This window comes from Hydra viridissima, unplaced genomic scaffold, assembly GCF_058129835.1.
Source record: "Hydra viridissima isolate aposymbiotic clone 2 unplaced genomic scaffold, HvirCarnegie_v1 scaffold_14, whole genome shotgun sequence".
Taxonomy (NCBI): domain Eukaryota; kingdom Metazoa; phylum Cnidaria; class Hydrozoa; order Anthoathecata; family Hydridae; genus Hydra; species Hydra viridissima.
This window is the reverse complement of record NW_028324313.1, coordinates 1,942,663-1,958,254: the sequence shown is the minus strand read 5'-3', so window position 1 is coordinate 1,958,254 and position 15,592 is coordinate 1,942,663. Positions and strand designations below refer to the sequence as shown.

The 15,592-nt window shown below is 33.1% G+C and overlaps 1 protein-coding gene and 3 pseudogenes across 1 annotated transcript; 2 read left to right on the top strand and 2 right to left on the bottom strand.

The window, feature by feature from the left end:
- Nucleotides 1-5,448: 5,448 nt before the first annotated feature.
- LOC149878761 (uncharacterized) lies at nucleotides 5,449-6,526 on the top strand (annotated as a pseudogene).
- A 2,822-nt stretch (nucleotides 6,527-9,348) lies between these two features.
- On the bottom strand, nucleotides 9,349-10,319 carry LOC149878760 (uncharacterized; annotated as a pseudogene).
- Nucleotides 10,320-10,502: 183 nt separating this feature from the next.
- On the bottom strand, nucleotides 10,503-11,889 carry LOC149878759 (uncharacterized; annotated as a pseudogene).
- Nucleotides 11,890-13,223: 1,334 nt separating this feature from the next.
- Nucleotides 13,224-14,032, top strand: LOC149878758 (uncharacterized). Its single transcript, XM_090072080.1, has 3 exons — nucleotides 13,224-13,310; nucleotides 13,568-13,727; nucleotides 13,863-14,032. Exons 1-3 carry the CDS (start codon nucleotides 13,224-13,226, stop codon nucleotides 13,967-13,969), a joined length of 354 nt encoding a protein of 117 aa, XP_089928206.1. The 3' UTR covers nucleotides 13,970-14,032.
- The last annotated feature ends 1,560 nt before the right edge of the window (nucleotides 14,033-15,592 follow it).

Sequence of the window (15,592 nt, the reverse complement as noted above, 5' to 3'; positions counted from 1 at the left end):
TTTAAAAATGGACAAATCCTCCGTCGCTTTTTTTTTTGTTCTTCCTCCTTTTTTCAAAGTGGGAATCATTTTCTTGACTTTCTCGCGAAGAAATTTTGATATTTTTTCAGTCGCCTCGATAAACTTTTTTTCTTTTTCGTTCATTCCGTTTTTTTCGTTGAAACCGAGAAAGGACATGGAATATCCCTCGAGTTCGGTCGTTCCAAAACTGCAATTTTCAAACACGCCTAGAGAAAAAAAAACGGGCGTTCTTAAAATAAAAGAACCTTTTCCAGAGGGGTACTCATAAAAAAGCGGAATCTTTTGATACTGAATTGGTTTGGTTGCAGAATAAATTTCTCCAACCGATAATTTGCTCTCGTCAAAAATTTCAATCGCAACAAAATTCATCTTTTTATAAAGAAAAGAAAATTTTTTTAAATCATTTTTTCAAACGGATCAATTCTTTATAATCCACCCATGAGTTGAACGAGTCTGGATATCCTTTCCATTTGACCAGTGATTTGCTTTTTGTTCGGCGAATTATTTTTTCAATTCTGAATATGTCTTGATGCGTCTTTTGTATCTCCTGTTCGTAAAAAGTTCCTTGAATCTCTTCACCGTTGGCGTCGGTAATTTTGTACGTGGGTGGATCCGTTCGCTGAATTTGTGACACGGAAAAAACCTCCTCAGTCCATCTTGGCGTATACCCCTTTTCAAAATTGGACTTCTTTTTTGTGATTCTCACTTTGTCGTTCATTGAAAATTTCGGCTCTGCTCTTTCTGTTTGCGTCTTTATATTCAGGTTCATCCAGACCTCATTTTTGTTCTTTTCATCGCTGGCTTCAACTGGAGTCATTTTGATGGAAGAGTGCTTTGTATTGTTGTAATTTTACACCATTTCGTCCAAAACGTCAATTTATTTATTGGTGTTGTTTGCTGAAAAAAAATTAAACATTTTTTCTTTCATCGTTCTGTTCCATCGCTCGACGACACAACTTTTTTCCTCGTTTTCAGTGGAATATAATCGAACACCCAGCGCTTTCACGTGCTTGTTGTAAAACTCTATTCCTTTGTCCACCAACATTTTGACACACTTTCTTTTTTCAGATCCTTCAAAGATTTCTTGCAACGCTTCAGCCACTTCAAGACCAGTTTTGTTTTTTAACGGAACGATCCACCCATACTTTGAAAACACGTCGATCACCGTGAGCAAATATTTTACTCCGTTGTTGAATTTTGAAAAAAAGCGCATGTCAACCAAATCTGCGGCCCATATTTCATTGACGTCGTTCACAAACACTTTTCTTTTTTTAAAATGATGAATCACCGGTTTGTAAAGCTCCTCTGCAAGCTGATCCGTCCATTTAAAACTGGGAATTTTTTTTTTTTGCAGAGACACCCAGTCCGAATTTGGCTTTAACTTTGGCTTTGGCTTCGGCTTCTATGATTTTTTTTACAGAGACACCCAGTCCAAATTTGGCTTTGGCTTTGATGATGCGCGCGATAATATCTCTTTCTCTGATTTCTTTTGGGGTAGGGTTTTCGATTGAAAAAATCATCTCCAACAACATCTGGTCTGCTAAAGCCCTGTTTTGCTTGTCCTTAAAATGTTTATAAGCCAAATCGTGGAGGTATGCTGCATAGTCTACTCTATCCGTCGGTTCGCTCTATTCTTTATACATGTCGGTGGTAGAATCGACCCTTTCATCCAAGTTTGTGCCAGGCCCTGCAAAATTCATTCCTGGAATGTGCATTTCTCCTGGAAATTTTGCCCACGGGAGCTTGATGTTTTTTGAAAAATTGTTGATCGATTCCACCAAGTCTCCCCCTTTTGTTAATCCATTGAGCGCATGCGAAGAAACAAACTTGCATTTGGTCGTTCCGAAAGAGTCGCAAGTTCCTTTAAGCATATTTCGATTGTTTTTTGTAACCTCGTTTCTCAAATGGATTGTTTCTGTTTTCCTTTTGCATTTGACGCAGTACATTTTTTATTTTTAAAAAAAAATATTTTTAAATAAAAAAAAAAAGGAAGTTGCTGATTTGTCATGGAATATTGGAAAAAGCAAAAGGAACAACAACAATCTTCTGCCGAGAAACATTCGAGGAATCATCGTTGGAAAGTCCGGATGCGGAAAAACAACGTTGCTTCTCAATTTATTGCTAAGACCGGGATGGTTGGATTACAACCATTTGCAAGTTTTTGGAAAATCTCTTTTCCAACCCGAGTACAAAATACTAAAAAGTTTGTTTGAAAAAAATTTTCCAAAAAATATTATTCTCGATTTGTTCAAGGTACAAAACGAAATGGAAAAACTAAATTTAAACCCTGAATGCGTCATCCACGACCTTTCAAAAAATTATTCCGAAAACGAGGACATGGAATGTCAGTTTTTCGAAACAGCTGACGATGTGCCTGAACCTGAAGATCTCGATTCGTCCAAAAACAATTTGATGATCTTTGACGACTTGCAATTAACCAAACAAAACAAGTGCGAAAAATATTACATCCGAGGAAGGCACTCTAACGTCGACTGCTTTTACCTCGCCCAAAATTATTTTATGCTTCCAAGACAAAAGATCAGAGAAAACACCAATTTTATTTGTCTTTTTCCTCAAGATTCAAAAAATGTAGACCATATTTATCGAGACCATGTTTCGAGCAACATGAAAAAAGAAGAATTCAAAAAATTTTGCAGACATTGCTGGTCTGAACCTCATGGATTTGCTGTTATCGATTTGTCCTCAAAAAAAAATACAATGGAAAATATCGAAGCGGATTTGACAATTTTTATTTTCCGAAAGAGGCCATTTAAAAAATTTTAACCCATTTAAAAAATGTCAGGCATAATCATCGACGTGGATGGAAATTCCAACGTAATAATAACAGAATTTTTAGACAAAATCCTTTTTGAAAAAGGAAAAACTTATGAGATGGCTTTTCTCGACCTTGAGACGTACAACAGCTTTCCAAACATCACCAGCAAAAACAATTCTTTCCGATACAGCATGAACAACGGAGGAATTTGGGAAAACGTCGTCATTCCAGACGGGAGCTACGACATCATCGACATCAACAATTATTTGCAAAAGACCGTCTCAAACACAATAAAAAATTATGCGTCTCAAAACGCAAGCTACGTTTCCATAAATAAAATCAGCTACTCTCCCGAAAACATTAAAATCGGATCCAATTCAAACACTTTAAAATCAACCATCAAACTTGGTTTGAATTATTTGATGGACTTGAACGTTGAAAACAGCATCGCCTCACTTTAGGGGTTCACAAAAAAACAATTGGACCCCAATTCAGAATACGAATCCGACAACATCGTTAGAATTTCAAGCGTCAACACGATCAGAATCGTCAACAACGTCATCGGATCGGCTTACATCAACGGCTCTCAATTAAATTGCATTTACTCTTTTTATCCCGACGTCGGTCCCGGTTTTAAAATCATCGAAAGGCCAACCCATTTGTCTACCTCCCTGTCAAAGTCCCAGAAATTTCCACAATGATCACACGCATCGTCGACCAAAATGGAAATTTAATCGACTTTCGCGGCGAGGACATCATGATCCGTTATCACATCCGAGAAGTGAAATAAATATATTTTTTTCAACATTTAAAAAAGGAGCAAATATGTTAGTGTCAAACTAAATGTGCCTAGGGACAGATTGAAAAAATAAAAAAATCAATGATGGAAGGCAAACCCGTGAGCATCCGAATTTCAAGAGACGATTTTAGCGGAAACGACGTTTTGCTTGTGACGCAAAATCAACATCGACAACTTTTGGACGCTCTCCATCGAGGAGTTGGAGTCACCATTAAAATGAGCAAAACCCAAGTGGAGCACAACGCAAATGTAAAAGGAGGATTTATTGGAGCTCTTTTACCTCTATTGGGAATGCTTGCAGCTCGAGCCGCTCCCATTGCTGCCACTGGTCTATTAGGTGGAGTTGCCCAATCGCTTGGATCCACTGTGCCCAATAAAATTTACGTCAAAAAAAATGGAAACGCTTATAAAATTGTAACTCACGGAGGCAACGGGTTATTTTTAACACCCTGGGTCAAAGGAGGCTCACTCAAAGATGGTTATTACGTCAAAAGCGGAAAAGGATATGAACCTATCGGCGCCGGATTACTTCTCGGACCAAACTCCCCATTAGCAAACGTCCCTTTTTTAAGTTTACTTTTTTGAAAGTTTTGTAAAAAAAAATTTTTTTTTCTTGACATTATAAAATGAACGGAAAAACTAGGATCTTACGAAATGAGGACGGAAAAATTAGAAGTATAAAAACACTTGGCCAAACTGAATTTTTAAAGAGCAAAGGATTTGGATGGAGCTTTATTGAAAAATACAAAGCAATTCTCGAAGAAAAACAAGAACAAGAACAAAGAAAAAAAGAAATGCATCAGGCAGGATTTAAACACCTTTACAACAATTAAAAAGTTTTTTTTCATTACGCGTTTATCACGTCATGAAAAAAAAAATCTTTTGTCACCCGAATTTTTATTTTGAACTTTTTTTTTTTTGACCCAGGAAATTTTTACCTCGCGATTATCAAAATTTACACAACGAAGATGATAAAAATTTTCACCCCGCGATTATCAAAATTTTCACAACGAAAATGAAAAAATCATTTTGTCTCAGAACTCCCCTTTTATAGTAGTTACTTTGTTTTTATTTTTGAAAAAATACTCCTGCTAGATTGCCAAAAAAGTTTAGTAGTTTTTAATACAATTTTCATATGCCTTTAGATAAATATTTAGGACCTCAAAACGCTTGGTTAATGAAAGCTAATTAACATATAAAAAAAAAGTTGTTTGCATTCAGTTTCTTCTCGACATTACGAAATGAATATTCTGCTTATAGTTTCGTCACGAAACCTGATTCAAAACACACTTTAGTGTGTTTTCTTTATTTGCTTTTGAAAAATTAAATTAATTAAACTAAAGTGCGTTTACTAAAGTAAAGTGCAAGTACAAAAGTGTGTTTTGATATTCCTTTCAGCAAAGAATAAATAAGAAATGGGAAAGTCCATTAGAATTAAACTAACATGCAAATCAAGATGCAATGTTCTAAGAGATGTCATAATGATAAAAAGTAAGCAGTTAGAGGAAGCAGTTGAGTGGTGCCGAATCAACAATAGACGTGGTTGGGCCGCAATCAATTCAGGAAAATTTCCACTAATTTAAGATCTTAGAACAATTAATAAACGAATTGATGGTGTCATTGTAACTGGAAGCGAGAAGGAATATCATTCAATTTTTACAAAAGATATAGGTAATATCTACACATAATTGAGAAATGAAACAATTTTTTTATAAACTGTAATAAAATCCTGGTTTTTTAATATTGTTTACTAAGAAAACTAAACTTATACTATTTAGTTTTCTTGTATTATTATTTCAATAGTATATTTATGTGCCTCCAAGGTTTGAACAAGTCGGAGTTGACAAGGATAATGTTGAATGTTTTGGAAGTAAGAAAGCAAGCCTGTAAAAACCTTCGTGGACGTCAGATCACTAAGCTATCACTTAATGCTCAACGAGCACTTCGAACAAAGAAGCTTAACAAGTCTTTTTGGAAGCGTTGGGATGCAAAATATCAAAAGTACTTAACCAAAAAGAGACAAGGAACTGTATCCATAAATCGTGCCCTTAATTGCCCAAAAGTAATGGCATGTAAACCCTCAACGAATTAGCTGAAGAACTTATAGAATGTAATATCTTCATTGAGGCTAATCAATTAGAAACAGGTGTATGGCAGGGATATATAGATACCACTAGAATTTACAATCATGATGAAACTCCCCAGTTTGTAAACTATGGAGTTGATGGTACTCCAAATGGTTTAGTGTATGCTGGAAGAGGGGAAAGTTGTCAAAAGATGATAAGAGAAAATAGAGAATGCGTAACTATACATCCTTTTGTTTCCTTTGGAGGAGATATAGCAATGTGCCAAATCATATTCAAGGGAAAAGGAATTAGTGCCCACATGGCTCCAAAAGAAGCAGTTATACGTATTCCAAACCTTCTAATCTCCACAAATGAGAGTGGAAGTCAGGATCACAGTACACTTCTAAGTGCATATCAAATGTTTGACCATTTTTAGAAAAAAACAATATAAAACGGCCTGTTGTTGTCCTATCAGATGGTCACTCTTCAAGATTTGATAGTGATGTATTGACATTCCTAAGAAGCAAAAATATTAGACTTTTCATCACTCCACCTGATACAACTGGCGTTACTCAGCTCCTTGATCAAATCAATCAGAAACTGCACTCTGAGTACAGAAGTACTAAATCTTTACTTTATTCTCCGTTTATGACAATCAACAGAGAAAGTTTTATGAATATACTTGCAGAGTTATGGCCAGGGTGGGAATCAAAACAAACAATCATAAATGCAGGTAAAAAAGTTGGCATTTCAAGCGGAGGACTAGTGTTAAGTGGATGCAGGAAGATAAGTTTTTTACGAGCTGAGCTGTGTTTTCATGAAAATACCGAAAAAGGTCATATATCAACAGCAGTAACAGTTTAATCTCCGAAAGATGTTCGCTGTGGCTCAGCAAGATATTGGAAACATAAATACGAAAGTGCAATGGAAGTTTTTCAAACAATATCTGATAAATCAATATCACTGGAAGAAATACCTAACTTGTTGCCTGTAACCAAAGTAACACCTAAATTGAAAAAAGAAAATGTTAGAGTTACCCATGTTCACGGCTCAATGGAGTGGAAAAAAATATTGGAAACGGTTTCTTTAATCAAGGAAGACAAAGCCAAAAAGGAGAAAGCAAATAAAGAAAGGAAATCCAAGCTACAACAACAAATTGAGGCATTCTATAAAGGTAAGGAAGAGTGTACATGTGGAAAGAATATTTGCGCAGCAAATAAACTTCGAGAATGCTCGTTGTGCCATAATGTTTTGAAATCTACATGTAGTAAAGCATTATGCCGAGGTAAAACAGGCTTAAAACCGAATATGATCAAACCCTTTTGTGAAATAGGACCCAAAAAATGCCTTCACTTTGAGTCTGATGAAGATAACATTGAAAACTTCATTCCTATAACTGATTTTATCTAGAATACAATCTAGCGTTCTCTATTCGCCTCTTTTTGAATTAAAGTTTACCTGGATCTTATTTTTATATTTTTTGTTCATTACATCTTTTTTAAGTTGATTAATGTTATAAAAAAAAAAAAAGATAAAAGTAATAACTTAAGTTTGTTATATAGTTTTTGATTTGTTACCTCAAAACTTTAGGTGCTGCACTTCAAAATGCTAGGTATTTAAAAAAGCGATTTTAAGAAAATTGGATTTATTCTGCGCACGCATCTTTTTAGCACTGTTTTTGGAGTCTTAAGACAACATTTCTGATAAGGTTCTGCAAACTTATTTACAGAAGGAATTGAAATATTTAAAATTATTTTAAAAAAAATAAGTTTATTTCTTATAGACTATTTTCAACGTTTTCGTAATTTAGATTATTTTGTAAGGATTTTATGTAATATTTTTTTGTTTATGATTTAACATTATATTCCTAAATCAGATTATTCAACGCTTTTAGAATTTAATTAAAAAAATTGAGTTCTTTGTTGGTTTAATTCAAACCTGACATTCTGAGGTCCCACTGCATTCTGAGGTCTTTTTACCTGTATATGAATTTTTTGCCAAAAAAATAAAAAATGGTATCGAGGTCAGCCTGGCTTTTTCTAGCAGGGCTGGCCTCTTTATCGGTAAAATAATAACTTTAAAGATGGCGGCTAGCGACAAAAAAACACATTTCATTTTAACAATGTGTTTAACTGGTATTATAACACAAATAATGCTTCTTAAAAGCCTAATTATTTTATATAAGCTTCACCAATTTAAATTTGATAATTTTTTAAATATTATTCTTTTACGAAAACGATCACAATCACTACAAAAGATGAAACAAGCAAGAGAGAGGCGCCTTAAAAGAAAAAATCGTAGTTGCTGGTTTAAAACTGGCAGAACTGATTTATGGTGGCATAATATAATAGATGGTATAGCTCCCATTGATGTATGGAAAACAAGTTTTAGGCTTTCACGGTTTCTTTTCATGAATTTGGTTTCAGAGTTAACCCCTTATTTATCTCCTGACCCTTTTTCGCCTAATTCTAGAGCTCTATCAGCAGATAAAAAAGTCGATATTACTTTATATTACTTAAAAGATACTGGATTTTTGGCAAATTATAAAAGAAAAACAACTAAAATTTTAAGTACACGGAAGTTGCCAGTTTTATTATTAAATTTCTATTTTACGCGGAAGCTTACAAATTTAAAAAATGTAAGAATTTGTACGCATGCGTACAAATTTTTTTAAGAAAATAACCAGCCCGTTTGCCGAGATCTCGGCAAAAAACAGTAAGATCTCGCTATCCGGGCTAGCTCGTTTATTCATATCAACGCAAAATAAAATTAAGTTGAAATATTGATAACGTCGATATCTCGGCAAACGGGCTGGCAAGGCAAACGAGCCAGCCCGCTTTACATATAAACAGGCCCTTACAGGTCTATGATTATGGCAGAGAATTTTTTGCTGATTAAGATGCGTTTTAAAACATCGTTCTCAAAGATTAAGTGCTTCTTAAAGTTCTTAGTAGCACCAAGTTGCAAATAGTGCGTAGTGTCTTCGAACACCTTTGATTAAAATGATGTGCTACTTTTATTGCCAAAATTTGAAGGCAACACATCACAGAAAATTGTACTTAAAATATACAAAAAATCACTTAAAATACAGCTATTTTCATCATGTTAAGCACATGGTAATTAAATATGTCCTATAAACAGTTCTGTAGTTAACAATGCGGCTTAAGAGTATACGATTACCTCAATACATCTGTAGACTCTATGAAAACTTCAATACAACCCTGTAAATAGGATTTAGTTATTACATTACGTTTACTAATTTCACACTGTTATGTGTCATGTTTCAATTGTTTTGCATGTGGGTCGCTCACAATATTAGTGTAAAGATATCATTCAAAATCTTAATCAAAAACTTTAATTACAAAAAAAAAAAAAATTAATGCAAACTCTAGTAAATGAAATATTTTGTCTTTAAATGAAAATACAATTTTGAATTAACGTTAGAGAACAATAAGTTTAAAAAGTTTAAAAAAAAAAATAAAAAATCAATACCTCTCAAATAATAAAACTCTCAATTAAAAAATCTAAACAATATTTTTAAATGGATCTTTTTTAAAACCAGACAAAAGAAACTGATATTGATTAAACTTTGTTGAACTGAAATATAACTCTCTATTTTAAAAAGTAATCGTGATAGTACAAAACACAAAGCGAAAACTTTTAAAATGATTCACACAATATGACGCTCATTCACTGTTCGAACGTAAGTAAAAGCAAGTGTTGATTACATTTATTGCTTCAGTTTTGGTATATCCACTCCTACTAGTTACGTCATTATTTACAGCTTCAGGGTTAAACTTCTCCTTGTTTTGCATAACGTGATATGTGATATATTTTCAATATAAATAACGATTACTAGCTGTTCCATCAATATTCTAGCTCATACAGTGCGTCATGTTGTAATTTACCCATTCGAGTTTCGTATCAACATTTTTGAAGCTCCAGATAGAAATAAAAAGTTCGATATCAAGTTCAATTACAAAGAGAATGCTATCTACTTTAATGCAACAACCAAACCGTTGAGGCTGATGGTATCTATTCGAAAGATCATAACTTTCTTCCGCATGACATTGATTGTTGGGAGCTCCGCAAAACAAGCACTTAGTTTCACATTGAAATAAATGGCTTTTGATATCATTCCTGAATTGCTCCTTCAAATTTAATTCTTCTTCAGTTATAAATTTGGCGTCAATGACATCTGCAGTTTCCATTAATGACGTTAGTTTTTCAACCAGGTCTTTTTCAACCAGGTCTTTTTCATCCTCCATTCTTTTTTCAATTTTGGAATAAAAATATCATCGAAATCTGCCGCTCCATTTCCTAATGCTTTTATTACTGAATATTGGCAAAAATTCACTTCAAGTGTTTTGTTGCTCTTAGATTAAAACTTATTTAGCTATTCTGCTCATAGTTTTTCAATAATTACGTTTAACTTCATATTTGACTCTTTACTGATTGTTCAATAGCATTTCTTCAGAACTTTTATCTTCAAAAGAGACAAATGGGTCGTTGATATATGTTTTAAGGAAGGTCATTTCTATTTCATTCATTGGATTTTTTGCAATAACATCTAACATCACATTGTGAAGTACCAAGCATACACATGGAGCTTTTGGGTGATCCTCTTCAAAACAAGTCCATGCAACACGCTTGTAATTGAAACTTAGTGATCCTCAAATTCCCAAGAATTTCTATTTCGGGAATATCGGGAATAAAAAAGCTCATTCCTGGGAATTACCGTTACCTGGAATGAGCTTTGAAATATTTTTTTTCTTTCTAAAACCTGAAAATTTTTAATCAAAAAACAATACAAAAAACTCAAAATTTATATTTAAATCTACTATATTAATTTATTTCGAAAATAACATTTAAGAAAAGAAATAGCATCAATGTTCTCATCACAAAGACGGTTGCGAACTTTGCTCACAAGAATATTTGCTTCCGAAAAACGACGTTTTGCAGCTACTGATAATGCTTGTATTGTCTTCAGTCCCTCGAAAAGTCTATCCAGAGTTGGTAAGCGTACTTTTGTCTTACATCTGCATCTCCTTATTGTAGTCAATTACTTTGCCCGCCTGCTTGTTGGTGACCTCTCTTTAAGCTTTCAAGGCAAGTGTCAGTTGCTCAGCTAAACTTCTTTGAACCTGCTGTGATGTTGATGCTGATGGTTCTTCTTGCTGTTCAGGTTGTTCCACACAATCATCATTTTCAGTACTGAAGAGTCTTTCCATCAGTTTCACAGCAAGTTTGCTCATAGCTGCAACAGTCGATGTAGCAAAGTGATTCGACCCATTGAAGCTGTTGATGTCGTGCAAGTAAAGGATGAGTGATTGAAGAACGTAATGTCTGCGTTTGTTGATTTTCTCTTTGATAGCCAAGAAGGTGTCCTGCGAGAGCTGATGATCATGCATTTCTAAATTGTCCAAGAGAAACTTGATAGTTGTGTTGCAATCGATGAGGTTTACTGATTTCTTTAACAAGAATTGCCAACTTCGCTGGATTCACAACTTCTGCCAGCTCCTCCAATCTTTTTGAGTCAATTTCTGCCCATAAGTAGGTTTTGTCTCCCTGTGGTTCATAGCTTCCTTCACAGGTCCAAGTAACTTCAAGAACCTTTCGCAAGCATCACGAAGACTGCCCCAACGAGTCTTTGAATCTAGCTTCAGCTTATGTTCCCTCCCGTTGTTCATTCTCTTAACGAATTTTTGAAGAATTTCATTTTTGACCGATGATCGATGGAAGAGGCTCACAATTTTTCTCAATTTGGTGATTGTTAATTGAGAAGCGAAAACCATTTGAAGTGAATCGGCCTCCTCTTCATCGTCTGATTCTGTGTCCTCGCCGGCATCAGGTACATCTTCATCAGGTTCATCTTCATTTCAACACTCAACGAAAAAGACATCATCGTTGTCGTCATCCACTAGAGCATCTGCGGACTGTTTGTTTAGATAAAGAACTTTAGTAACACCCGGATGAATTCCATGATCGCTGCACTGGACGTATTCTGATGCGATCATAGAACCAAATGATACCATAGCGCTCGCACCATCACCAGAAGTGCCAACAATGTGTTTCTCTGGATCCAAACCAAATTCCATTAATCTTGCTTCGAACTGTTAATAAAAAAATAAAATGAATAGAAACCTAAAAAAAAGAAAAATATTATAATATCAACTTACTAGTTTTTTGATGTCAAGAGCAGTTGCACTTCAATAAATTGGAACCATGCCCAAATTGATTTCTTTATCAACACCATTTTCAAAATAATGAAGATTGATGTTTAAGAAACGTTGCCCTGCAGTAGAAGTTCATTCATCAAGGTTTGTTGAAAAGAAATGTCCTTCAGCTAGATGAGTTTGAATCCACGATTTTATTTTAGCCTTGATGTCTTCATGAAAACCTAGAACAATCTTTGCAACACCAGATCCATTCTTTAGGAAGTTTTTCGTTGGAAACTTCTCTTTCACATGCTCTGCTATTATATCTGAGTTGGCAATCTGTTCGAAGTTCAATCCATTTAAAGCAACTTCTTTAGATCTGTTCAAAGTTCAATCCATTTAAAGCAACTTCTTTAGAAATGGTTTCCTCAAACGATGCCCTAGTAAAATCTGTCATCAGCTTTTGCCTCTTTACTGGAGGATTGTCAGTGCTTCTTGTGCTTGGTTGAGCTTGGTTGCTAGTTGTCGGTCCAGATTTCAATGGATCAAGTATCTGATGAACACTCTTTAGATGTTCTATCAAAACCTTCGTTGAACCTCCAGCACAGTTGAGAACAGCACTACACTTTCGATTTCCCAAGTCTACGTCACAGCGTGTATTATCTTTATTGCCCGTTTCCCTTTTGAAGTGCTTCCACAAAAAAAACATGCTGTTTAAAATTAAAAGATAAGATATGAAGAAAAAAGAAATGAAGAAAAAAGAAAAGAAATAAAAAAAAAAAGAAAAAGATTTAGAAAAAGAAATAACATAATATGTACTATATTTATCTTTGATAATTTGTCGAAAATAACTTTTTCACTTTCTTTTAAAAAAACTTGCACAATGCACTTTACACTTTAAAAAATATTGAATAACTAATTACAAATTAATTTAACGCGTTTTTATATTGCAATAATTGCACCACCAACTACAGGTAGACTTTAGAGTAAAATTTATGAAGATTCATTTTGATACATAGAATTGCAGGTATATTTAAAGATTAAAACTTTTTTAACACCTGTAAAGTGTATTTCCAGGTATAAAAAAAGTTTTAAACTTTAATTATACCTGCAATTACAACTATAAACTTTAAATTTAACTTTAAAAAATGATAATCTACATATTTGTATTTAAAAAAAATTCCCGGGAATTTCTCCAAAAAAAAACGGGAACAGGAACGGGAATTGACCAACGAGATTCCCGGGAATTATCGTTTTCGTATCCCTTTCGTATCGTATTCCCTTAAAGAGTTTGATGGCATTCCCTTAAAGAGTTTGATGCTTTTGAAAAAAAGTTGGCGACTGAAGTAGAATTTAATTTTTTGGTAAGTGTTATTAATAATAAAGTTGTTGTTTCAGGTCTAATGCATAAGGGAATCATAAAGTTGACACGGCTTGGCTTCACTGCTTTGTTTTGTTTGTGTTCTAACTGGGAAGATCAAGTTGCTATGGTAACAATATAGTTACTTTATTAAATGAAAATCGTTTATACTATAAAGTATTAACTTTAAAGTATAAAAATACTTCATAAGATTATTACTTAAAAGTTGTATATATTTTTTTTCAAAAATCAGGTTAAGGGTTGTAAACTGTTATCCTGGGGTAAATTTGTTCAGGAAAGTTATTAGGATGGATATTAAAATAGACAAATAGATCAATTGATTCCATGGTATGACATGTTTAAATTTTTACATCTCTTTTGATTTAGGTAAAAAGGTTAAAACAACTAGATGGATCAACACCTTCGCAGTTCGTCAGGATTTGCATTAACGAGACTCTTGATAAAAGTGTACAAGCCCAGTTTAACAAGACCGGGAATAAGGGCAAACGTTCTTTTATTAGGACCCTACTCTGTAAAGGAATTTTTGGTAAATATTTACTTAACTTAAAAGTTTTTAAACATGTTAAAATATGTTTTTTTATGACAAAATGTGAATAGGGAATATTAGATTGATTTACTATTTTCATTAAGCGTTTAGTTCTACGATCATTTTATTTTTTAGCTGCATTAGTATCGGATGCAAATTCAGCAGTGATCGATTCGTTCCTTGGTGAACAATTAAAACGTGCACCTCGAGCCGTTGAAAAAGAGAAAGATGGTTTCTTGTAATATTTATTTACAAATGAAGGATAAATTCTGTAGTTTTGATTTATTAAATAAAGAAAATTTCTCATTTAACTTTTTTATATATACACGTAGCTTTTTCGTTCCTAGAAATTATAGAAACAATTGTTGCTAAATCATCAGAAAACTAGCTGTTTTTCATTATTAGTACGAGTCACAAATTTTGTTTAGCGAGTACGTCATACACCTTTTAAAATCGTTAAAAAGCCGTTAAAAAAGGATTCTTTGAGACGTGTAAAACACGTCCTAAAAATACGTGAATAAGTAATTTCATACGGACTTCTTTTCCACCCTCAAAACACGTGTCGTAAAAACGTGAATAATACGTGTATTATACGTATCCGTGCTTACTGGGTTTAGAATGCTGATGCTCAAACGATTAGTTCACTCTTAATATTAAAATGGTATAAAAAAAAACAAAACGAAATACTATTTTATCAGTAAATGTGTAGTATTCGTTTACTAATGTAAGCTTGATTTTTTTTTAGATTGGTCTGAAAAACTTGGTATGGAGAAAAATACTCACAGCAAATATTTCATACCAGCAGAATCAATCAGAAGCGGTAGTTAAGTTATGGAAACTGATTTTCCTGCTCCAGAGAATGCAAAATTCTCGTCAAACCATGATAACTTCAGATTTTTTAAATGTCAGTTGATTAAGACAATTTTGTTGATGCTTGACTTTTTCTATTATATTCAGTCAAAAACCATGTTCACTTAAGCTTATGTTACTTTTTTAGGAGGACCTTTTATGATTATCTGGTTACCCTTTAAAATCTTACCATGTATGCATGTATGCATGTATGCATGCATGCATACATGCATAGTCTTATATATTCATGCATGCATACATACATACGTACATACATACATACATACATACATACATACATACATACATACATACATACATACATACATACATACATACATACATACATATATATATATATATATTCATATATATATATTTATATATATATATATATAATTATATATGTTTATATATATATTTATATATATATTAATATATTTATATATATTTATATATATATATATATATATATATATATATATATATATATATATATATATATATATATATATATATATATATATATATATATATAATAATGGGGTTGCAGGATCAACCATTACTGCCGATTTTGTATATGGAGTATTGATAAATACGAAGAGATGTTCTTAAATATAATGTATGCATAGTTTATATAACTTGAACAATTGACGTTGCAAACGCAATTTTATTAAAGATCTGTTAAGTTGTAGTTTTATCATTTATAGATTGAATATTTGAGCTTTTTAAACAAAATATATGCATATTGAATATCTTTTTCATTCAAAATCGGTTCTAATCTAAGTCTTTCGAAACAATTTAATGGTCCTCTTTTATCTAGTAAACCATCCTGTAAATAACCTTTAATGTATATAATTTAGACATTTGTTGATATTGTGTAATTTTTTCCGCCGGACAATACCTTATATTTGAGTGGCATAGCAAGACAATGTTTTATAAGAGTCTCACATCTTAGCAGATGCTTTCACGAATTAATTTTTAATAAATCCTTTCATAAATTATCAACAGGTAAA